At 38.8% G+C, this 24975-nt stretch overlaps 1 protein-coding gene across 1 annotated transcript; it reads left to right on the top strand.

Moving 5' to 3' along the window:
* Positions 1 to 5207: 5207 nt before the first annotated feature.
* Positions 5208 to 23051, top strand: SP555 (SPRY domain-containing SOCS box protein SP555). The gene is made up of 5 exons (XM_019049519.2): positions 5208 to 5416; positions 5969 to 6205; positions 8156 to 8326; positions 10663 to 10841; positions 17496 to 23051. The coding sequence occupies exons 3-5, from the start codon at positions 8276 to 8278 to the stop codon at positions 18076 to 18078; spliced, it is 813 nt and encodes a 270-aa protein (XP_018905064.2). The 5' UTR covers positions 5208 to 5416; positions 5969 to 6205; positions 8156 to 8275; the 3' UTR covers positions 18079 to 23051.
* The last annotated feature ends 1924 nt before the right edge of the window (positions 23052 to 24975 follow it).

Genomic DNA, 24975 nt, shown 5'->3' with positions numbered 1-24975 from the left:
GGACCCCCGTGGCGGACCACCACGCCGTCGGCGATGGCGTTCAACCATCTCTTCATTCATCCCTATTGTGATTGCACATTTATCACCAAAAATAATCCAGAAGTTAACCTTCATCATCTAATACCCGGTCAGTTAGCGCATCAAACTAAACATCGCACCTTTCACCGTTGTTGATAAATTATTTTGGTGCATCCGAACGATAGACATGAAGACGACTCGTATCCAAAAGCACGGGGAAGAAGTGAGGCCATTCTGGCGCTGTGGATCCATGCGCGGGAAACGATTTGATTTGAACTCGTCCTCATTTCCCATATTTCTTCCTTGAATCTCATTTTAAAAGCCTAAAACGAACAGATAGATACCTAAAGTTGGGATGGTGAATTCTTATGAAAAACCTATTTTGGCTTGGTAACAAGCAGGAATCTTACAGGAATCTCAGATTAAGTTAGTTTTTCTCAGTCCCCTTACCAATAGGTGAGGTGGCTTCATTTTCTTCTTCTAGCGTTATGTCTTTATGTCTTTGATCCGAACCCGTCTAACCTGGATGTTTGCTTCACTTTCCACATTGTATTTGTTAAGTTGGTGGGGAAGGACGATAAGAAGAGACGAGACGATTCAGGTGGACGCCATGACAGTAGTATATTGAAGGGGCCGCTTCCACGCTTCCACAGAGCCTGGGCGGCTAGGCGCACATAGTTGCCATATTGACATGTTCCCTTTTTTATATATAAATAAGACTGAGACATTTTTTGTCTTTGCTTAATTTACGAGCTTGCCTTCGTTTCGAACTACGACTTAGCTTAGGTTTGCTGACAGAACTCTGTGATTGCATAACCACTTCGCGTTGCTACGACTTGCAACCGATTGTTCCCATAAGCTATTCCTGATTGCACCCTGAGCTGTTCCTGGGACTTGCCGACATCCGACGTCATATCATCAAATACAAAAGTGCAGTGTCCCTTACGCTGTCTTTTAATTTGATCAAGTTTTGTTCCTTGCCGTATTCAATTTTCCCCACCCAAAATGGCCCCCCCTTCCGTAAACGGCAAAATTTCAGATTTGAAATTTTTGCGCGACTTAATCGGCGAGTTTATTGGTAATGCAGGTGAATATTATGATTTTGTGGTAAACTGTGATAATGCTGAACTAATTGCTGACGAATCTGTTTTTCCCCCTAGTTTAGGAAATAATAGATTTGAGGTCCTAACAATAATGCCGGAAAGCACAGGTTCAAAATTACGAAAAAGAGGCTGTAAAAAATTGGGATTTACATCGAAAAATCATCATAACTTGGTCAAAAATCATTATTTTTTCAAAGTCAACCACTTAAAATTACAGTATTTTTTACACTAAATCCAACGCAAAAAAGAAAATTGCAATAAATTTTATCGTTTAAAAGTTACAAGTATTCCATTATTTGGACTTTGAACCCCCGCCCCCCCCCCCGTTCCCCGGGGCTTAGGACAAAAAACCGACAATTTTCGGGCTTCTCAGATGACCCTCTATTAGCCCCTAAAATATGACACGATTCCCGGGGGGGGGGGGGCAAATTTTTAATAGTGTCCTTTACCAAATTGTGTTCGCTTTAAGTAAAAATTGCAGAAATCACTTCGAACTATTTTTTCGGACCCCCAAAATACGTCAATTCAAAGGTCATTCAATTTTCCCACGAAATAAGCAAATTTACCCTAGATTTGCCTCCAAATTATCTTAGTAAGGTCAAAATCAGTTCCACGATACGTTGGCAAGTTCCTAAATTTCGGGAAAAGTTCAAAAAATCGAAATTTAAACGGTCAGATTTAATCACCTTAAATTAGTTTTTTTTTTAAACTTTTCTCGAAATTTGGGGACTTGTCAACGAAATATTGAACTGATTTTGACCTTACTGAGATAATTTGGAGGCAAATCTAGAGTATATTCGCTTATTTCGCGGGAAAATTGAATGATCTTGAAATTGACGTATTTGGGGGTCCGAAGCCCCCTTTAAATTAGTTGGATGTACTTTCTGTGATTTTTACTTAAAAGTGCTTACAATTTAATTAATTTTCCCGTTTTATTTTTTCTCTACGATAATTTGAACCGGAATTATGATTTTTTGAAAATAGGTCAAATTTGACCTTTGACCTATCATAACTAGGTCAAAAATTAAGATATTGATCTGCGGTTTGCGCCAAAATTCTTAGTTTTTTATGCTCTTACAAATGAGGTGTCACAAGATAGGGGTTGCCATTTGAAAAAAAAAGTTGGGAGCCCCCGTCGCCCCCTGAGGGGGGGCCAAAATGTTGACCCCCCGCCCCCAAAGATGGCCCTCTTAGAGATAGGAACATTCCCAAAGTTTCATTTCCCTCAGTTCGTTCAAAAGTTAGCAGGGGTGGGACGGACTTTTGTTACACCCTGTGTACCTATGGCCCACCGAGAGGGGTTGTCTCTGGAGATAGAAGCAATAGATATTCATCGTGGCGCTCACGTAATAACCTGGTCGTTATTCTGTCTGTTCCCTGTACATCTCACTCAACACTTACCTTTAAAACAAGTTTAGTGGTCGAGTCCTATAGAGAGATTTTTCCTATTCGGCGCACAAAATTTAACACAAATTAGGTTGATTTTTTAACCTCGAAGGTCCCGTGTAGAAATTATTCTCCAATAGCGTCTACACAAGGCACACGTTGTCCAATTCTGCTGTTCGGGAAGCTTACACCATCTGCAAGTTTGCCCCTTAAAATCAGCACACTGAGATGATTTAAATGAGCTAGGCGTTTATGCCACAGGAGGCTCACCAGCACAAAGGAACGTCGAGTTTGTAAAGACTATCAATTCTCATTCTAGTTCCAGCTAGAGCACCTTCAACATATAAAATTGTCGCTTGCGAGAATTTTGCAACCTTTGAAGTCGAAGATACTAGCACTTAATCGTTGTCAGTCAATTTACTGACGGACAATAAATTGTCTCAAAGGTTTGGGACGTACCTACGTGATATTAGGTGATTATTGAACGTTGACCAAATTGCTCCGAATCAATTATAGCAACTCCACAACCAGAAAAATCTATTTCATCACTATTTTCTACAGTGACGATTTTGACTTCTTCCTCTTCACTAAAGGTAGAGAGAGGATGCCTATTTTTGGTTAAATAGCAGTCACTTAAGAATTTATATACCAACATTGTGGTTCTATTTTAACTTTCAAAGCTGTTAGCCATGAAATGACTTTAGTTTTGACTTTGATTGTTTCTAATGACTTTGATTTGTTTTTAATGTTGACGCAACATCCCCTTTCAAAATTGCTAAATTATTGAAGATGATTAGGAAGTATCGAAATAAATTCTTTTTCTGAGTGAAATGATTCAGGTTCGGATGGGTGTTAGGTAGCTGGAAGTTGGATAGTTCCTTAGTACCATCAGATTCCTATTTTTGAAAAATCTGCTACTTGGGTGGTTCGTGATTTTTCAATCGAAATATTACTTTTTGAAAATGAGCAAAAACGAATAAAGAAGGGTGCAGCAAAGCAGCGGTGCCCGACGCGCGCCTTGAGTCTAGACGATGAGCAATCACGTGTTGCAACGCCTTGCCCTATGCCGCACTGCCCTACGCGCGCCCGCAATTCGGGAGATAGGCAAAACTGAGTGGTAGCTATTTGTCCGGCTTTTCACAGAGTGTGGTGCCACGCGCTGTGGCAATACCTCCTGGCGCAGTCTCGCGATATTTTCGATGAGCTCATGTGAGGCGTAACACTCGAAAGTTTTATCATAGACTGGAGGCCCCTTTTTGGCAGAGGTACATGAAAAATCAATTAACTTTTAAGTCAAAGGTCAAAGCTGTATTTTTTGAACTTGTACTTTTGTAAAACACCCAAACGTGAGTCTCACATTCCGTCGTGCCCCCCCCCCCCCCCGCTTATTGTTAGTATCCTAGTACATCTGCCTGAGCTGAGCAACCTCCCCCCCTCCCATTTCGCACTGAAGCTCATTAGAGATCATTTTGTGACTCTAAATTCTAATTTCGGGATTTTTCTGGCTTTGACTTCTCCGCAGAGAAGTGTGGACTGTGGACCCATATCTAGTTCTGATTTTCCATCATGTTACTGATACTAAAACTCAAACCATCCCTATACTGTTGGTGTTTTTCGTTTTCTTTCTTGTTTCTAGAAAATGTTGATTACTAATTGTATATTTGTTCCTCCCACAATACCTCACGTAAACAACAAATCATCATTTTTCAGACGCTGATCACCAGTGATACACTATCAAGGCGAATATGTTTTTGGAACAGGAATGTTGAGTACTTTCCAACATGCGACCCTTGCCTTTTGGATGAACCTCACTTCCTATCGTTAAAATAAAGTAGGAAATTCCGTGAATTTTCAAACTATTGGGCGCAAAACAAGGAAAAATATCACGAGGTTGATCTTCATACCTTTCATGAAAATATATTTTTAAGGCAGTACATGATTTATATGGGAAGGGAAAATTCAATGTAAATAATTAGTGTGGCTGGTTTAACTTCAATTTCTTACTCATAAATCTTTCAATGAAAAGACACTTAAGGTGATTTTTCAAGCTCAAGTGACTTGGTCGAACCGGCATGCGATATATCGCATCGATTAGATAGAAAATATAGATATAGATTTGGAATTTTTTTGGGGAAAAAACGACGATAGCCCTTGCGTATAAGCCTAAAGAATCATTCGAAACTCAGAAATTGGTAGACTCAGAGAAATGAAATCAGACTAAGGTTAGGAATAAACCCTCGCATTCGATACGATACAGAAATTGATAGCTGTATCGGACCGATGACTTCTACATTCAAGCCACATTCAGCGTGTGATTCCGGTGTCGCACCTGAATGTGAATCTTCAGCGGTGTGCAGTGAGAATTCTTCCCGCGCAGGGGGCGCCACCGCTATGTTTAGATTTTTGATTCACGCATGGTTCACGCCATTAGAGTCTGTACAGCTCCACCTGAATTCTTGAGCTATTATGAGAATTAAAGGAACTTGTTTCAAAATCCAAGAGTCATACTTTCTAGGTATAACAATCTTCTTCCCGTTGACACTGAAAAGGACGTAAACAGTTTTTTTCGGAAGCTCTTTATCTTGATCTCAGAAGAAAGTAGGGTTACCTATGCAAAATGACCTTGATACGACCAATCACGGGTTGCAGAGCAGTTGTAGATATCTCTCTCACACAGTGAACTATCTCCCTCGCACTTACAGGCATCTCATAAGAGAGACCAGGATCAAGTTTTAGGCTTTAATTTTTAACTTTCAAAGTTCGTGTTTGGCTTGAAACATCTTAACATGTGTTGCTAAAACATGAGTCCTAGAATTTAATTTATATGTTGTGATTTTGAAGTCAGATTTTCGGTGCGCAACGTGGTGGAATTTCCCGGAACTACAGCTGAAAAATCACCATAAACCTAGGTACCTGTATAAATTTTATTTAAAACCTACCCCAATAAAACAATTAATTAAAATATACATTTATTAGCCGATTGATATACTTCCCCATTGATTCTGAGTACCTATTCTAAATACTACGCGCTTTTCCAATAACATTACATTTTCTCCATCTAAAATATTGTTTTGTAGATAAAATCGAAACTCATCTCTCAAAAAATCGGCAAATGAATAAATCATTAGTTTTTGCATATTAACGCAAGGAAAAAAATTCTGCAGCCAGGAGTACCACAGTATTTCAGTTTCGTTAAGTTTTCGCGAAGTGTCATACCTAATATTCCTAACTCCTCCAGTAGAACACACTTTGCCAAGTGAGGTAGCCGTCCTCCCTCACCGTCTTGTGTCTCAGTCTTGACAGAGTGGACATTACTTCTGAGCATGAAAGGGAGGCGGAGGATGTAGAAACGCATCTGTATGGGCTTGCAGTATGACTTTACTCTGCTGAGGGGTGTTCATACTCCGGTGCCGTATTGAACAAAAATAACCTATTCCAAATACTTTCCTGTTGGTTCAAAGGTATACTTTATCGATGACCATGGCAACACGAAGAGATCGATATTGTGCGAGAGAGTACTTGACGCGCGGTGCTGAAGAGGCAAGGGTGAATTATCGATCGTGGCACGCGCGGCGTGGCGCCCCCGTGATGAGGAGGAGAGGGGTGGTGCTGTGCTCATGCTGCTTTGTCCCTGTCATTCAGTCGGACTTTACCCTTCACAGCAGTGGCTACCCTGTCAGGCTCCGATTCAAAAACAGGTAACTCTTGAGTAAACCGTAATTTTTTTAGAAGGGCCGAGTTTCAAACATTCATGAGATGTGCCTTCCGTTGTTCAGGTGGTTCTTCAGCTTTTGTGCACTGCATTCTCAGCACGATCGATATATCTCAAATTTTAAACTCCAGGTGAATTATTGTGGAAAAATCAGAATTTCAGACTGTAGTTAAATCATTGAAGAATGTTCGTCGCGAAAATCATCCTCTAAAATCTTAAAATAAAGTCAAAAGTACTGTTTTCAATCGACCATTGACATCGATACATTGAAATTGGTTGCAAAATGGAAACAGTATTTTTGGTTTTTTTTTTAAAGATTTTGGAGGATGATTTTCAGTGCGAACATTTTCCAATGATTTATCTACAGACTGACATCCAGATTTTCCCAAAATAATTCACATAAAGGTTCAAATTTGAAATAGGTATATCGATCGTACCCAGAATGCGTTGCGCAAAAGCTGAAGATCCATCTTAATAATGTCTAGTATGGCGAATGACTTTCAGGACTCACGCACTTTATTTGCAGGTCAAAATATTCAATTAATTTAACATCGTCATGCGAAAACGGCAGAAGTCCTGGACGTAAATGACATTGGAAGACTGGTCTCATGAGTTTCAGGATTTCCACCCCTCATTACAGTACGATTCAAGTTCCTTTTCCTGTATCGTCTGGTACAGTTAGGTACCTGCAAGGCGGTTGTAACTGATCCTACTTTGTCAGAACAGTTTTAAGCACGAGTAGGTTTATGCAATATATGGACTTTTAGAAACCTTATTTTAAATATACATTAGTTTCGCTTTGATCAGGAATTCCCCTACTCCTCCATGTTTTTGAAGTTTTTCATGGAAAATTGAGGTACCTAATGCTGTTTCAGAGTGGTGGCGAGGGTAATCAGCCAATCATCTCAGCCGTAACCAACATTTTCTAATGTGAAAAAAAACGAAAGTATCCGATCAAAGAGATATTAAAGTATTCTTGGTTTTATGCCTACCTACTCGGTGTTTTGGAGGAAATCTACGTTACCTGTGTCCTGCATTACTATCAAAAAGATTCAAAATAAATTGAAAATGTATTATCAATTGCCAAAAGTAATCATTAGCCGTTGGTAAAAGTATTTTTTAAAACGTTTCATTGTTCCAAGTATCATATATTTCATCTGATACGTTTTTACTAATAATAAAGTATTCATGTGTTAATCATCAATAAAATGGTCTACCGAGCCCACAAAATTTGTTTCCTTTATGTTTGAAAAGATTCTACTCACATTATTAGGTAAAGTATTCTGCCCATAGATTTCCTAAGGTGGTGCTCCTGATCAAAACGCATCTTAAAATGTTGTGAAAAACTTGTTTAGTGTGTTTGATGAGTTATTTGTGTTCGAAGTACCTACCTACCTACCTAACTCGTGTGTTTAGTGTTTGCCATGTTTTTGCAATTGGGGAGTTTGAAGCGATGAACAGAATGTTAAAGTCTTATCAAGAAGCTGATCTGAGCAGTTTTCATCGAGGGCAAGTGATTATTGTACCTATGCAGTTTTTACGAGGAGCCACATATCGACGGTGAAAGTCACAAAGCACGTATCTTATTTTTCGTGTTTAAAAATCTCCACTCCTATTTTATTTGTTTGAGGGCGAACAAGTCTGCATCATTCATCAGTTTTTTAATAATTTTCTTCGCACAAAGAAGCAAAAGTACGAAAGTTTTTTAGCGACGACGTTGAGTCGTTCTCCAGGTAAAATATTAAGTACCCACAACAGGAAGTCTGCAACGCCGTGAACCTTAATACCTAGGTACGTACGGTTTGGGAGTTTCATCATCGATATTATAGAAAGTACACTCCAATGAAGATGTTAGAATTACATGCTAAGGAGAAATCAGTTTTAAACTGAAAATTGGTTTCTACCCAATAAAGCAGTGCGATTGTTATGTTCACAGATTTATGATGAGAGCAGATTGAGATTCCTAGTATGCATATTGTTGCGAACTTATTGTTAATCACTACTTTACTCTTAAAATTATCCATCGGCTTTTCCCATCTTACGTCGACACAGTGACATGATAGTTCAGAACGACCGAACCGAATATGTCGACCCTGCGGAGGATAATGTAAGTATGCACATCTCCATTGTTCACAGGTACCTCACCCCATCCCCCTCATGGGTTCATCTATACCTACTTTTACCTCTCTAGCCCCCTAAATTTTTGATGAAGTACCTCCTGACCGCTTCGCGGTTCAACCCCCCGTAGGCGCTTCGCGCCGACGACGACACACGGGATTCCACGGGAGTTTTGCAGGACTACAAACCGATTTTCGTTTTTCCCATAGTCCCCAGCCACGCCCACATTTTCCAACGACGCACAATGGATCGAGTCAGTAGGCGTGGTCGGACAAAATTTGCAACTCTAAACACTTATAGCAGCTCCGTTTATACACAATTTTGACGTTCTGAAGGTGGTTCTATTGGTTTCCTCAAAATATCCCCTTCAGTGAGCACCCCTTGAAAGGACTACGTGCAAAACGGGCCATTTGGGGCTCGGGGCGGATACTTTTGAGACTTGCCCTATTCATTCACCTAACAATGCCCCATCTTTTTCCAAAGTTTCAAGCCCCCCAAAAATTTTGGGGAGACGCGGCGGGGGGTCAAAGTTAAAAACCGGCAAAATTTTCGCGAATTTATTACTAGAAAATCAAGAAGTTTTGGGAAATGCGGTTTAAACGAGCGTATTCAGCGTGACAAGAGCTTTCAGAAAATGTATAACATCATAGGGTTTTGTCAACTTCAGCTCGAGTTATCGCCTCCGAAGCGCCGGAACGCTCAAAAAAGACCCCTTATTTTTTCACGTTTGGGCCGATTTAAAAAAAAGCCATTTTTTTATTTTCATGAAAAACTGATATATTGTTCCTGACTCTCTGTAGCCCCTCTAGCTCTTTACCGCATGCTGGGGAAATGTTTTGGTCGCGAGTTATAAAAGCGGAAAGGAGCGAAGGTCGGGAAAATCGGCTATTTTAAACTGCGCGCGGTGACGGATTAGGAGACATGTGGCAACAATGCGAGGTCGGCAGAGGAGTGTGATTCGCCGAACTGAGTGGGAGGGAACGTTTTCCCTCCGATCAACGCCGCGCGCGCAGTTTAAAATAGCCAATTTTCCCGACCTTCGCTCCTTTCCGCTCATATAACTCGCGACCGAAACATTTCCCCAGCATGCGGTAAAGAGCTAGAGGGGCTACAGAGAGTCAGGAACAATATATCAGTTTTTCATGAAAATAAAAAAATGGCTTTTTTTTAAATCGGCCCAAACGTGAAAAAATAAGGGGTCTTTTTTGAGCGTTCCGGCGCTTCGGAGGCGATAACTCGAGCTGAAGTTGACAAAACCCTATGATGTTATACATTTTCTGAAAGCTCTTGTCACGCTGAATACGCTCGTTTAAACCGCATTTCCCAAAACTTCTTGATTTTCGAGTAATAAATTCGCGAAAATTTTGCCGGTTTTTAACTTTGACCCCCCGCCGCGTCTCCCCAAAATTTTTGGGGGGCTTGAAACTTTGGGAAAAGATGGGGCATTATTAGGTGAATGAATAGGGCAAGTCTCAAAAGTATCCGCCCCGAGCCCCAAATGGCCCGTTTTGCACGTAGTCCTTTAAAATGTGACGAAATAAACATCAAAATTTGCAGTTTTAGTCAAAAATTTCACGTTAAACCTCTCTCTTTAAGCGGATCCACTATGCGACACTCCGATGACCCTCCATCTGAAGCAGCTATCACACGTCGGGGACTGTAAGTACTTACGTATGATAGCTGCTTATAATGGTCAGTGTCGACGACACTCGCTGACGTTATCGCAGCGTCGTCGAAATAAAATATATCTTTTACCTCTATATGTAGGTACACTCTTCGATGATAAAACGGGAGTTAGTGCCAGCTGTTGACAAGTATCACCAGCCGAACTTGCGAATTATTAACCATAATAGTCACTAAGTATATTTCAGATGATTTCTTTAGAAAATAGCACATGATTGGCCGTGAAACATCAGTAAAACTATTAAAGAACGTTGTAGGTAATAATACATTTGAATTTTCTCCGATGCTTTATGCAAATAAACCCACATTTTAAGTCATTCTGTACACCATCTGTTTACAATGTCTGCCATTTTTGGGTCCCAAGAACTCCTTGAAGCTTAAGATGAAGAACTTCGATTTTATGTCGAATTGGTGCCTGGAGATGTACCTAAAACGAGGACACAATTGTGTTCAGAGTGGAAATATATGCGGAAATGCGGATCCGGAATGCTTGATATTTCTTTCCCCTCCCTCCAAAAGCAACGTTCCATTGGATAAATAACATAGGTAGTAGGTATGTAGGTATCGTATATTTATTATATTATTCGTTTTGAATTTTCTTCGAAAACATTAGTTTACTTTTGTAAAATATTTTCAATATAGGAGGGAATGTCTACTTGCCCACTTCTCCTTGGATGCGCAGACAACTGGACTTGGGACAAAGAAAATCGTAGCCCAGAGGTGCGGCTTCATGGCCCGGGACTTAGATACGTCCAATTCCATCCTCACTGGAGCAGCGGGACAGCAGGTGTAAGGGGAACTAGAGCTCTGAATAACGGCAGGTGAGTGTAAATATCAATAAGGAGCATACTGATCATCAAAACTAAATGTCCCACCGGTAAAAATTGGCAATAGAAGCTGCGTTTTAAAATACCATAGGAATTCTCAAGGTCGGCTATAGGTACATAGAAGGCGATAGAAAATCATATAGCTGGCTGTAGAAAGTGAAGAAAATCATACGGCCGAGCTATACGAAGCGATAAAAAATTGTTAAGCCGGGCTATACAGTTTATCGCCTGGCTGTAGCTTTACCGCCATCGCCTATAGAAGCTATAGGAAATCTCGCAGCCGGCTGTTGGTCTATAGTATTTTGAAACACAGATCCTACTGCCAATTTTCACCCGGGCCACGATGCAAATACTAACTTTTCCCGAACAGAAAAACAAAAAACAACAACATATCGCACAAATTAATAGTTATGGAATGGAAACATTGAAATCATGTTGCAATTTGATGGAATAAAATTGTCATTTTTATTCCATGAAATTGCAATATTTTGAAATCATGTGGTCTACCTATAAATTATTGTGAGATCGATTCCGCGCCTTTGGAATGCGTCTGAAGTGAAAACAACGAGTGAGCAATATCTTGTTTTGAGTTAAGAAATAACAACATACCAAGTGTATTGTTTAGTTTCTAAATGACGAGGAAGGAAGCTTTTCAAGCCAAACATTTTTATTCATCATTTGAAAAGATTAGGGAGTCATCAATATGTACGGCTACAATGGTATACAGATCTTTTGAAATTTTGAGGTACACACAAGGTTCATATGTAGACTTTGTAAAACCTAACTGTAACATAACTGAGTCGTTCATTCCGTGCCAGACACGTGACGCTTGTTTTAAACTGGCGAAATGCCCGTGACTGGAGTCACGGGTCTAGAGGCCGCTAAAATATCAATAACCCCGAAAAAATGGTGGTAGGGGAGCAAGACATGACATTAAAAAAAATTATAAAATCGATAGAAAATGAGTTGACGGGAAAGGAAGATGGAGCTAGAAAAATTAGTTGGGGGGGGGGGGGGAGGTAGAATAAATGCTGGCAAAAAAAGTAAAACCAACCTAGCAATGATATATATATATATATATATAAATGAAAAAATGAAAAAATGAAAAAAGAAATTGAAATAAAACATCAGCTGATAGCAAACAAAGGTTACCAAGGAAACCAAGGAATGGAACAATAAAAAAATATTAGTGGAAAACAGCGTCTGTGGGGCACTTACGTTAATTACCGTTTATAAGTAATCGGTAAATGCGATTTAACCGAAAATCTATACAGTTCTTCATCAGACCAAAATGGACAAAATTACCAAATTTGAATCAGCTAACGTAAATCTAACGGTAGTTATCGTGAACGAAAGAATTGACGACATAGGTTGGGTAACTATTATAGGTGGGATGGGATTATAGGTGGGACAATACAAAGCCTCTGAGAGTGGGTAAGCAAACCTTATCTTTGTCATTTTCATCTACGAAGCATTGAGGCTGTTCTGTAGAAAGTTCTCTGGTAAAAATTATCAGCTAAAAATATAGGTGACATCACCTCACCTAATTTAGGTGAGGTGATTTTTGGAACAGGTGATGTCACCTAAAATTTTAGGTGATGTCACCCAAAACTACATGTAGTTGATTGTGGCTAGCATTGCGGGACCGTGAAAAAAAGCCCCCCCCCCCCCCTCAAAATGGGTTATGTACGGGGATTATTTCAAAAACTGTGAAGAATGGCATCCACGTCACACTGCTAGGCACTTGCGTTGGAATTTCGATTTGGAATTATTTGCCTGCTCCGGGAATTGAACCTGGGACCTCCCGAACAGTGAATGAAGACCTTACCAACTAAGATATGCCGGCCGCCTGAAAACAGTGACAAAAAACCTGCATTTAGCTTCGAATTAAACGTGCACTGTACAGCCAGGATATCTCGACCAGTTTTTATTGATTTGTTCGTTTTTTACTTTAATTCATTTCAGTTTATTACTTTACTTCATTTTATTTTTTGACCTATTTTTTTATTTTTAAGTACCTTTATTTTATTTTATATTCTTTTTTATTTATTTTACTCTACTTTATTATTACACTCTATTATATTATTTTCCCTATTTTACTTTTTCACTATATTTTATTTTTTTAATTTACTTTATTTTTTTTACTTTTTTATTTTATCACGCTGTGTTATTTTAATTTTGTCTGTGTTTTATTTTATTTTATTTAATTTTATTTTATTTAGTATGGTTCATTTTCAGACTGCATTTTCTTTTTCACTTTATTTTGTTTTTGTGACTTTTTTCATTTTCTAACGTCCACTTCTAACGTATATTTTTCTACATTTCATGTCTTTAATCTATTTTATTTTTACTTCATTCTTGTTCTTATTTTACTTAATGTTCTAAATTTCCTTTTTTTTACATATATTTATTCTTATAGTTTTTTTCCACTGGAGCTATAAAAATGTTTAGCACGAAACAAATGTTCTATTATGTACCCATGAAATTATCCAATAATTAGCTAGGTAATATTCAACTTTCCTTACTTAATCCTGAAACTCAAATGCGACCTGTGTGATGTCCCCTAGCTTCCAGGTGATGTCACCTAGCTTCCAGGTGATGTCACCTAGCTTCCAGGTGATGTCACCTACCTTCCAGGTGATGTCACCTACCTTCCAAGTGATGTCACCTACCTTCCAAGTGATATCACCAAGCTTCTACGTGTTGTCACCTATTTTTCAGGTGATGTCACCTATTTTTTAGGTGATCATTTTTACCAGGGTTTCAGATAAGTCTCCGTTTAAAACGGCATTGTTAACATCAACATGGTCAATCTTGAAACCCAATTTTGCAGACAAACTAAAGAGTAATCTGGGAGAGGATTTGCACATGACTGTAGAAAATGTCTCTTCATAGTCAACACCAAACTCTTGTGTGAACCTTATAGCGGCTAACCTAGCCTTGAACTTAGGATCACCATTGACTGGCGATGTTTAATTTTATAAACCCACTTACATCTAATAACATTGACATCTTTTGGTCTTTCGACGAGTCTCCATGTGTTGTTGTGGTGCAAAGTCTGCATTTCTTTCTCCATCGCTAGTTGCCACTGTGCACAGTCTTCTGACTTTTGACCGCTTGACTGTAGGTCACTGGAGCAGATTCGACTTCATCACAGAGATACATCACGTAATCTGGAAACTCCTTTTTCTTCCTTTGCCTGATGGGGCGTAAAACGGTTTTCACTCAGTTGGTTGAAAGATTCATCGGTGTTGTCATTATTGGTACCAGTTCTGTTTACACGAATTCGAACTGAATCTTTGGTACTTTTAATTTCAGATTCAGCACTTTCTGATTTCAGCTTCGCACTCTGTCCGTTTTCAATGAACACTAGGTATATCGTGTAACCACACTATCTTATTTGGATTTTTTGGGTCAATGAGACGATATGCTTTTCGATTCTTCTGAATAACCGACAAAAATGTGCTTCTTACTCTTTGCATCCAGTTTCTTCCTCAATGCATCTGATACATGCATATCGACGGTGAAAGTCGGCAATCACATAACTCGATTTTTGGCGGTTTTGAGTTAGCTGCAGAAATGAAGTGTAGAAGATGCCCTTTACCTGCTATCAAAATATTTCAGCCGAAAAAAATTTGGAAGTCACCTAAAAACGTAGAACTCAAAACACATAACTCGGTTTTTCGGTCATTTCTCCTGACAGACGAGAATATTATTCAAAATGATGATAGAGTCTTATAAAGCATCTTATCTTTGCTGTCTCTAAGAATTATTTCCCCTCTACCTTGAAAGATGAGGAATGTAGAGAGTTTTTTCCCTCTCCTGAAAAATCTCGTTTGCGGTGTCTGAAAATCTTCGCCTCTTTGTTTTTTTTTTAAAGGAACTTAAATTGACATCATTTTTTGAAGTTTTTGCAGAATTTTCTTCGCGCAGAGAAGAAAAATCACGGCAGTTTTAAAGAATTGCCGTTGAGTAGTTTTCCGTTTAAATAATAAAGTGTGACAAGAAGTCTGCGACGTCGCAAACCGAGTTATGTGATTGCCGACTTACACCGTCGATATGCCTCACAGCCAAAAATTCTCAGATGAGACAAATCCACTTTCTTTCCACTTCAAACTCTTTGGGGTGCTTTACCGACGACAGCCCTGTGGGCTGTGGGGGAACGATATTTTAAGTGGACAGCTGTATTGGCTGCTTCCGCCCAAAACTCTTTTGGAAGATTTGCGTCCTCTAGCATGCAGCGAGTCTTCTTCATGATCCAACGATTCACCCTCTTAGTATCACCATTTTGTTGCGGCGATCTAGACACTGATTTCTGGTACAAAATACTATTCTGCCGAAAGAACTTGACCGTAGCGTTGCTGATATATTTGTCAATACAATACAACTGTCGGATCTAAGAATTTTTACTTTCCTTTCCGTCTGGTTTCTGCTAAAGCCTTGAAGTCCATTAAAATGGTCATAAACCTCATACTTGGCTCGCAAAAAATAAATGAAAACTTTTCTTGAGAGATCATCAGAAAAGGTGAGTATTTATTTCTCACCGCTGAAAGATTGAATGTTCATTGGCCCGCAAAGATCAATAAGCCCAGTGCCCAATAATTATTTTGCAAGATCACAGCCTATTTTCTTGAATGGTTTACGAGCATGTTTGCCCTTTATGCAAGGAATACAATTATCGGGGTTGTGCAGGCCATGCTTGTTAAAGCTTACTCCAGTAGCCATACCTTTGTCCAGAAGAGCCATTCCATACCGGTGTAAAGGTCGACTTTGCCCGCTACGGGAAAAGTCGTCGCATGGGACCGGAGTTCCGGAAGGGTGAAGAGTGAAACAGCAAAAAGAGAACACACGGAGTGAGAAGGAGCCCAACTCAACCGCCCAACCTCCACACGAGATCACACACTATCACTATACAGGGTGATCCAAAAGTTCCTTCCACTCCCTCTAATTTTTACCTAATTCAGCTAAAGATTTGAAACTTGAGGGATGTTCCAAGGTCAAAGGGAGCTACTGATTGGCCCCCCTTGGGGGGGGGGGGGGGGCAACGGACCACAACTTTTAATTTTCAAATGGGAAGACCCCCTTTGTGATAGCTCGTTCGAAAGAGCATAAAAAAAGGAAAACTTTTCGCGCAAGCCGAGGTCGATATCTCAAACCGTTTCAAAATGGCGGCCGGTTATAGTTCAAAATGTCCGAAAATTCACACCGGTTATTTGTCGATGGATTTACGCGAAAATCGGTTTGTAGGGGTATTTTGACACGAGAAAAACGAATTTGACGTTAGATTTTCAAAAAAACCAAAATTTCCAAAATGGCCGCCGGTTAAAGTTTAAAATGGCCGAAAATTTTCACCTTGGTTTTTTCCTGACGGATTTGCCTAAAACTTGGAATTTGAGAGTATATTGGCATAAGATAAACAAAATTGAACAGGGATTTATAAAAAAATCAATTTTTGGTCATTTTGAACTTTGACCAGCGGCCATGTTGGAAATTTCGATTTTTTTAAAAATCTAACGTCAAATTCGTTTTTCTCGTGTCAAAATACCCCAACATACCAGTTTTCGCGCAAATCCATCAACAAATAACCGGTGTGAATTTTCGGCCATTTTGAACTTTAACCGGCCGCCATTTTGAAACGGTTTGAGATATTGACTTCGGGTTTGCGCGAAAAGTTTTCTTTTTTTATGCTCTTTCGAACGAGCTATCATAAAGGGGGTCTTCCCATTTGAAAATTTAAAGTTGGGGGCCGTCCCCCCCCCTCAAAATTTTAGGGGCGCCAAAAAGTAGCTTCCTTTGACCTTGGAATATCCCCCAAGTTTCAAATCTTTACCTGAATTAGGTAAAAAGTTAGAGGGGGTGGAGGGGACTTTTGGATCACCCTGTATTATGCAAAAGAACGACAAAAAACAATTTGATGCCTGTAATTGCTGCTAACTGCCTTTAAAAGTTGCGTCCAAAACGCTAAAAAGGCGAGTCTCGAACATTTTCGCCGCGACTAAAAACGCGTCGTGGCAGAACTAAAAATCATCCGATTTTGCTCAAATTTGGGGATATTAAATGTTTCACATAATGACACAATAAAACCATCGAACATCGTGGACCCGAGAAATTTTTTTGGATAGTTCGGGACACCCTAATGCATACCTATAAAATATCTTATTTAGATACAAATATTTAATACTGCATAAAATGGATAAGTAATATGTATGAAATATGGATCCACTCGATAATTATCTGAAACTAGTATTTTGGCTATATTAGGGAACCGTCAACGAAAGTGAACAGACGGCAGATGATGGCGGATTGGATGACTCAAACATGAACATTGAGAGATTAAATACTTCTCAGACATTTTCAAAGACGAGAACTCTGTCATAGTTTCTTACCGTCATCTACTCCTAGATATTTTTACACAGAGATCAGGAATTAATGTTAATTCTGATTCTCTCGTTGGGCACACATTTTGCGCCCCTAAATCCAAAGTATTTCATTCGCTCGCCCGTCTAAGAGAGGAGTTACGAAGCGTTTTAATAGCTGTCCTTTGGAATAGAGTACCTGAGACTTTCGTTATAGGTAATGTAAAATGTTAACGAATTTAAATTCTTTGTTGCAAGGTTAATTAAATTTATTTGAAATTTCGTTTTTTAGATACTACTGGGAACTCCAAATATCGCAGAGGATTTTTGGAACGAGCATGATGTTCGGAGTGGGAACAAAACAGGCACGGTTACACGCAGGTTCTTTTGTCAACTTAGTTGGTGAAAATCAGCATAGTTGGGGCCTTTCACATAAAGGTCTTCTATGGCATGGAGGTTATAGAAAAGTTTATACGAAGCCCTTCAGAGAGAATGAAGCCACTATTATAGGAATTTTATTTGATGGTATCAATGGAACTCTTACATACTATAAGGACGGTAAAAATTTAGGTATTGCTTTTAGTGGTCTACAAGATGTAAAAGAAGCCCTTTATCCTATGGTCTGCTCAACAGCAGCCAAGACAGAGATGACTTTAATGTTTATGAGACGAGACTTTGTAAATCTACAAGATAGATGTAGAGCCGTAATTTTAAAAACCATTAACAATAATCAACAAACTTTAGAACAATTACAATTACCTAGTATGATTAAAAACTACCTTTCGGAACCATTAGGAAGGAAAAATAGAACGGCAGGAGCAAATAACAAAAATAAAAAGGCTGCAAGTCATTCAAGTTACTACTGTGATTTTTAGCAGCTGAATCACCATGCACGCAGTCTTTAAAAGTGATGGAAAACCTCCTTTCGAATTTATTTCTCTCACCAAAATGATAATAATGTGTAGGAGGTATAGTTCAATTGAATTTGTATAATTAAGTTTTAATCATCGAACTGAATTTTTAAAACCGTTTTTATAATTTCTCCCGAACTTTTTATGCAGCTGATTTGACGAGGTTGGTATATGGGTACATTTTTATCTGGTTAAACATGAATGTGTGTCCTAAAATCTTCTCAACGTTATATGTAGGTATGTGTGCCGGAAAGAATAATATAATGGGCCTGTTCGGCTGGTGAGGGATTGGCTTAAAAAGTTTGCATTTAGAGTAAAATTTCACCAGAAGAACGATGAGCACGATAAAAACGTTTGAAAAAAATTTCTAAGGGGAGAAATGACGATTTTAAAATCGTACCACTCAAAAACGCTACCTATTTGAATCCGGGCTGTTGGCGCGAACGCTGAAGGCTGACGTCACACATTAGGTGACCCTTGGTTTATTTTGAGTTAGTCCAAACAATATGGTGCTGCCCGGTTTGTTTCTTAGCTAAATTTTCTATTTTTGACACTACATTGTGAAGCAGGGGTAAAATTTGACGAGAAATTCATTGAAAACTCGGTTTCGTCCGAAACTAACTCCTTCTTGATGAAAAGAGGCGTTACAGATCGTGAATTTTATTCACCGGGCGACCGCGACTGAGCATCGGCCATCGGAACGACGGGCTCGTAAACAAACGGAGATTGATGACAGGAAGGATCCAAACAACTTGAAATACTTTAATTGTCTTTAATTTTAAACCATACTTTCGACTTCCACAAAGCATTTGACAACCATTTCCATCGTATTTTACAACTCGGAGCTTCAGTCTGTTGGCTCATTGTTAAGTGCATTCTGAAACAGAAAGTCAGTTCTCACAAGTTCAAACCCTGCCATTCTTTTCTTTGATCATTTTCTTTTCATTTTCGCCTCAAATCAAGTGTTTTGTAGTTTCCTTGTCTAAGTAAAGTAGGTATATGTGGTTTTGAATTCATGCAAGAGTTTGAAGTTAACCTTGTTTTTAGTATTACAGCCTCTTGACCCCTCAAACTTTACCGATATGATTTCATGTAGTTTAAGGTTCCTCTGGTCCCAACCAAGTTACACATCAAAGATGTGCCCTGGTTCTTCAAATTAGCAGTCTAGAAGTAAAGTAGAGACTATACAATAACTTAATCCCGTCCTGCCCTTTTCTTCAGTGTTTGTTCGTGTCTGTTCTTTACGCGTGACCACTCTAGTGCATACACAGGTACTGTAAGTTACATGGGTATTATCGCCTAATTTTCTATTAGCAGGACCTTCTCTCAAGAGTCCTAATTTATCAAAGGAATTCCACCAGTTGCAGATATTTTTGTGCGTAATTAATGAGTGAATACCTGCTTGTGGTGACTCAAAGTTTCTCAGATCCGTCTTAAGTGGGTTTTGCAGGTAGGCAATCACTTTTGCCAGATAAGATTCCTGCTCTCGCAGCTTCTCATTAAAGAAACTTTGAGCTGTGATTCATCAATAAATGAAACTCATGGTGTCATTTATCATCAATCAGTTTAAAGCTACTTCGACTATGAATCATCAAAGGTCCGATTGAAGAAGAAATTTTCCGGTGATAAGTGCTGGTGTGGCTGAATCGAGATTACTTCCTAATAATCTCGGACAAAATCGAGTGTTTAAATGAATTTCTCGTACAATTTAACCCCTGATTCACAATATAGTGTCACAAATAGAAACTTTAACTAAAGAAACAAACCAGGCATCAGCAGCCATATTGTGCGGACTAACTCGCGAAATAAACCAAAGGGTCACCTAATGTGTGACGTTTTAAAATGGCGTCAAGCGCGTGGCGCCAACAATGAGGATTCAAAAAGCGTTCCAGAGACCTTCAATTTTTGGTGTTTTTAAAGTAAGATTTCTCAGAGGGCTCAAAAAAATCTGAAAAAAAAAATCCAGTTTACTCACTTCACCTAGTGCTTTCATAGTATGCAATTAAAAAATTCAGTCGAACTGGCCCATGGAAATTATCAGAACCTTCTCAGTTTACTCTGCAGCTTAATTCACATCAGGAATATACATATCTAATAAAAAAAGACAGCTAGTTTCACCGCAGCTTTTTGAATATCATAGTGATAATGCAGGGAAGAGAATATTTAATCTATTTTATTTTATTTTCCTCCCTAACATAAGCTAAATGAAATACACATCATAAACCAACCTGTGTTCAATGTCTCTGTATAAATGAATAAAATTGAATCATAAGTTTGTATTTAAAATTAGGGTCAATTTCTTAAGGTAACCATCGAAGGCAACAACTAGGTATCTCTTAAACGTTATGCTCCACAAAGAACCGAGATGTTATGATCTTATCCAGATTTCAAATGACTTTCCTGTTAAAAAAATTTCCTAAATACGTAGGTATTTCTCAGTTTGATGCACTCATCTTCCCTTATGCATGTTTTAGTCCACGATTTTGGAGTTGGAAGGTCGAGCAATCAATTATGTTCCTAGTTCAGTTTCAGTACACTGTTAAAGTTCAAGTTCTAGAAATGTTTCGTTTATCTTTGTCCAACCATTTGTGAAATTATCTTTGAAAATTTATTTCCTCCATCAAAGTGATTCCTGATTTCACTTTCGCTCTGAATTATTTTGGTAAAGGGGTTTGAACCAGTAGTAGGAAAATGGGAACTTGAGCCCAAAAGTTTTTAGCCAAATTGTGCAGAAAAATACGAATTAAATTAAAGTGGTGTATGGTGATTATTCTTCAAAATGGCAAACCTATAAAAAAGAAGTATTATATGTTGCCCCTTCAATAAGCGGGTTATGCAATGGTACATGTAGCCCCTTCATTCTGCGGGTTATGCAATGGTGTGTGTTACCCCTTCAAGATGGTGGTTATGCGACAGCGTTGCCGGATAGTGCACTTAGATAAAATGATTTAAATATCGGTGAAATTTTGCAACATAGAACTTTACAGTGTTGCCAGATGGGGCAAGAAATTCGGGTTTTTGGACTTCGGTAAAAAATTTTGGCATCGATAGACCGTCTCCTCCAGTATGGGTCTAGTATCGGAAACTGGAGAGTAGGGTCTGATTCGGGAAATTGAAAAATTGTCGGAAAATTGCCCTCCTCCGATCCGCCGCGGACCGATGCGATTCTTTTACACTATCGAAGATCGGAAAACTGTGCGGACCGAATTTTGATACGACTTTTTGTTTTCGAGATTTTGGACTTGTAAAATTTTCGGTATCGATAGAGACCGTCTCCTCCAGTACGGGTCTGGTATCGGAGGCTGGGGAGTAGGGTCTGATGCAGAATTTCAATTTTTAGTGGCGTGGCGGTGGTGTGCGCTTGGAGATGTGTATCGGACCTTGTGTTTTGGGACGAGCAATTGGAATTGGATGTTGCAATGTTCAGTTTGATGAATCAAAAATTTTTATTTTTATTCTTTTTTGGTGGATATTTACTGTTACAGTTTAAAAAACGCGGACGTTTTCTAGGTTAAAACTTCAAGAAATAATGTCAATTTGCTCTCCTTTAAAAAAATGACGTAGAGGCGGAGATTTTCAGACACCGCAAACGAGTTATGTGATTGCGGACTTTCACCGTCGATATAATACTTCTTTTTTATAGTGTTGCCATATTGAACAATAATCACCATACACCACTGTAATTTAATTCGTATTTTTCTGCACAATTTGGCTAAAAACTTTTGGGCTCAAGTTCCCATTTTCCTACACTCGAACCTGCGTTGTTTATCACTCTTAGACAACAAGCTTATTTCTCAGGTTGAAGAATTAGTGAGTAAGTTGGAATTTCTCCACATTTTAGTAGATTTTTGGCCATAAAATTATCAATTCAGTAGGTAGGATCCACGATATGAAATCTTCATTTTCATGCAGTTAGTGACACTATTACCACAGGAATATTTTATCTCACCATTTTCCGGTTTCAATAACCAAAGCTTTCTTATTGAAAATACTTTCTCTTCTCCTCCTTATTGGTGCTCTGTTCAATAGTACAGACATTTGGCTTCATTAAACATGTAAATAGAAACCGTACCTGCCTGAAAATGTTTCAGTAAACGTTTATTTATTTCTATCTTCCTTTTATTTGTTTTAACACCGTCGCAAACGAAATAAAAAAGGTTTTAAGGAGAAAGAATGCTTTTGGATTCTAGTCAGTCGTCACTTAAAAACTAAAAACTAATGTTCACAAAATCACGACGGTGTTGAAAAAGAACGAAGCAAGTAGAAAAGGTGCCACGTTCTCACTGGGCGTAAGTAATGAAGTTGAATCAGAGGGGAAAAATGAGGTTTCAAGAAAGTTTAGTTTTATCTACCCTTATTTGTTCTGCCTTCTGTTTCCTTTTTACAGCAGGAAAAAATGTAACCACTGCAACCAAACTGAAAAATATACCAACTCTTTTAAAGAGAATATTTAAATAAGTTGGAGAGTTGTATAATATTTTGCATTGCCACGAAATAATGCTGACATGGAAACCGATGTAAAGTCATTATGCTCCATTGAGGAGCTTAGCTTAATTCTAATTTAGAAGTTTCAACTCAGAAGATAGATCTACATAAAATGTCTTTCACTTGCATAGATAATTCCCGTTGAAAATTGATGTTGTTGTTATTTTTTACTCTCCTCTTCAAATTTTGTTGCGTCTACATGTACAGCAGGTTTTTTTCCGTTTTTCTTGTTTGGATTATTGTTGTTTGAGTTACCCATTCATAAAAAGTACATCGGTCTCAACGATTGATGAATGTCAGCTACTCTGATCTCATGTTAGTGAAAGTAAGTACCTATTATTAGGATATATGTTATCAATACGTGTATCAATACATGAATAATGTGACTTTTTTGTATTATTAAACGCCGTCACATAGCTGAGCGGTGATTCTCAATTCATTTGAAATGTGTACCTATTGTCTTTTTTATCTTTTTTATTTTTTAAATATCACATTAGGCCTATGAATGGTTGAGTGTGAGACTGTCTCTTCTTAAAAGGATACTAAAGTTTCTATTTTCCTTTATACCCTTCAAAATCTTTTAAACGCCTTGGGTAAGTCTAAAACAATAGTATTACATTTTTCATACCTGCCTCCTTAACCCTATTAAAAATTGTTGGCAAACCATTTCATGTTGGGCTAATTGCAAAATTAGCATTTTAAAAACATTGTAAAATCTAACATTAATCACTTTTTGCTTTATACCTATACCTACGTTTCCTTGATATGTTGATTATTTCCGAAGATGTCACACATTGCAGATTAAACGTCTGTCCTGATACTGGAAAATCTGGAAATTATTTAGACTCGGATTTACAAAACGGGCCAAGAGATTCTACTGAATCATCAGACGTTTTATTCGCATCAATACCGAATCAACTAGCTAGTATCGTATCGGTAGAGATTCTGCTGATGTTCCTGGTCGTCATTTTTAGCAAGCATTCTAAATCAGTTTTGTCACAGTATGTAACTATAGGAGGGACAATTGAAAACACGAATGCAATGATGCCCGAGCAGAAAATATTTTAAGACCTCCCAGCGCCGTTTTAAGGGGCGATCGTCTAAGAGCTCCCTCCCAAAGATGATTTTTCATTCCCATTATTTTTGCATACAAACTGCAAAAGAGTTGCCTTCACAAATAGTAAGTTTTCTTTCCCTTAATCTTTAACTTTCATGGAACTCAGGCACAAAATCCAAAGGATTTTCAATTAAAATATGCCTTACGGTGACCTTTGCATCTTAAACTGAGTCAATTTTTCAAAATTTTCCGAGGTAAGTCCCACCGACGCCCCCTTTGTACAAGGTGTATCCCAAACCTTATAGACCCTCTCTGACCTTCTAGACTCAGATATCTGAAAAATGATCTACCCAATATACCCATGCTGGTGGTGGTGGTGGGGGGGGGGGGGGGGGGGGTCGCTAAGTTCGCCCAGGGGCACCCACCTCCTTTAATTCGTCGCTGAGTCGTCCGCTTTTTGAATAATTGCTTATAATTATCCATGATACATGGGTAAAGTTTTAGGTTAAGAACGAAATATATATATATATAAAAAAGTTATAGCACATACAGCTATCTTGGCTAACATGAAACAAATTATATATAAAGTAGCCATGATTAGCCCGCTATGTGAGCTGTCACGCCTAGCCGGGGAGTGCCCCTGGACCCACGGTTCCTTGCCTCGCGATGAACTTGTGACTCGCTCCACGAGTGCCTCGAGCCTCTCATAGCTATTTACATTCAAAAATAATAATAATGAGAAGACAGCATCTTCGCCACTTTGGCGACGGCCGCCATCTTGGATTCAGGAATTCTGAAAATCTGACTGAAAATTCGAGTGTACTGTCGAAAAATACCTATCTCCCGATGCCAAGTTTCACGAAAATCGATCGAAAATGAAGGAGAAAGAAAAAAGTGAGGAGGTCAAAAAAACATAAGATCAGTGAGGCGAATGTCCTGTAAGATGGAACATAAACATACAGTTAAATATGGAAGACAGTTTTGATGAGATATTTAGGTGCAGCCAGGCTAACATTGTGTACGTGAAAGGAGTGAAGGGATAAACAATTTCGCGAGAGAGGCACACAGTACCTATACCTATTGGAAGATCAAACGCGATCGAGGCACATGGTGGCTCTGGTGTGACGTCACGCAACACAATTCAACCTGTTCAGTCCGGTGCGCGTGAACAACCTCGTATCCCCGACGCATCACTAGGGATAAACTACTTTTCGCTCTTCCGGGAGTCCTGGGCAACGTTTTCAAATCGGAATAATTTTGATCAACTCCTCACGACAATAGGATGTATTCATGCTAAAAGGAACTATGTTGGACACAAA

The sequence above is a fragment of the Bemisia tabaci genome, chromosome 1 (genome assembly GCF_918797505.1).
Source record: "Bemisia tabaci chromosome 1, PGI_BMITA_v3".
Lineage (NCBI taxonomy): Eukaryota > Metazoa > Arthropoda > Insecta > Hemiptera > Aleyrodidae > Bemisia > Bemisia tabaci.
This window is presented reverse-complemented; position numbering and strand designations above follow the sequence as displayed.

Bases quoted from the DNA above. Each gene is read 5' to 3' on its own strand.
- SP555 (XM_019049519.2), top strand. From the start codon at position 8,276: ATGATAGTTCAGAACGACCGAACCGAATATGTCGACCCTGCGGAGGAT. The intron at 8,327-10,662 runs GTAAGTATGCAC...TTTTCAATATAG, and splicing joins TCGACCCTGCGGAGGATAAT to GAGGGAATGTCTACTTGCCC. The intron at 10,842-17,495 runs GTGAGTGTAAAT...TTCGTTTTTTAG, and splicing joins AGAGCTCTGAATAACGGCAG to ATACTACTGGGAACTCCAAA.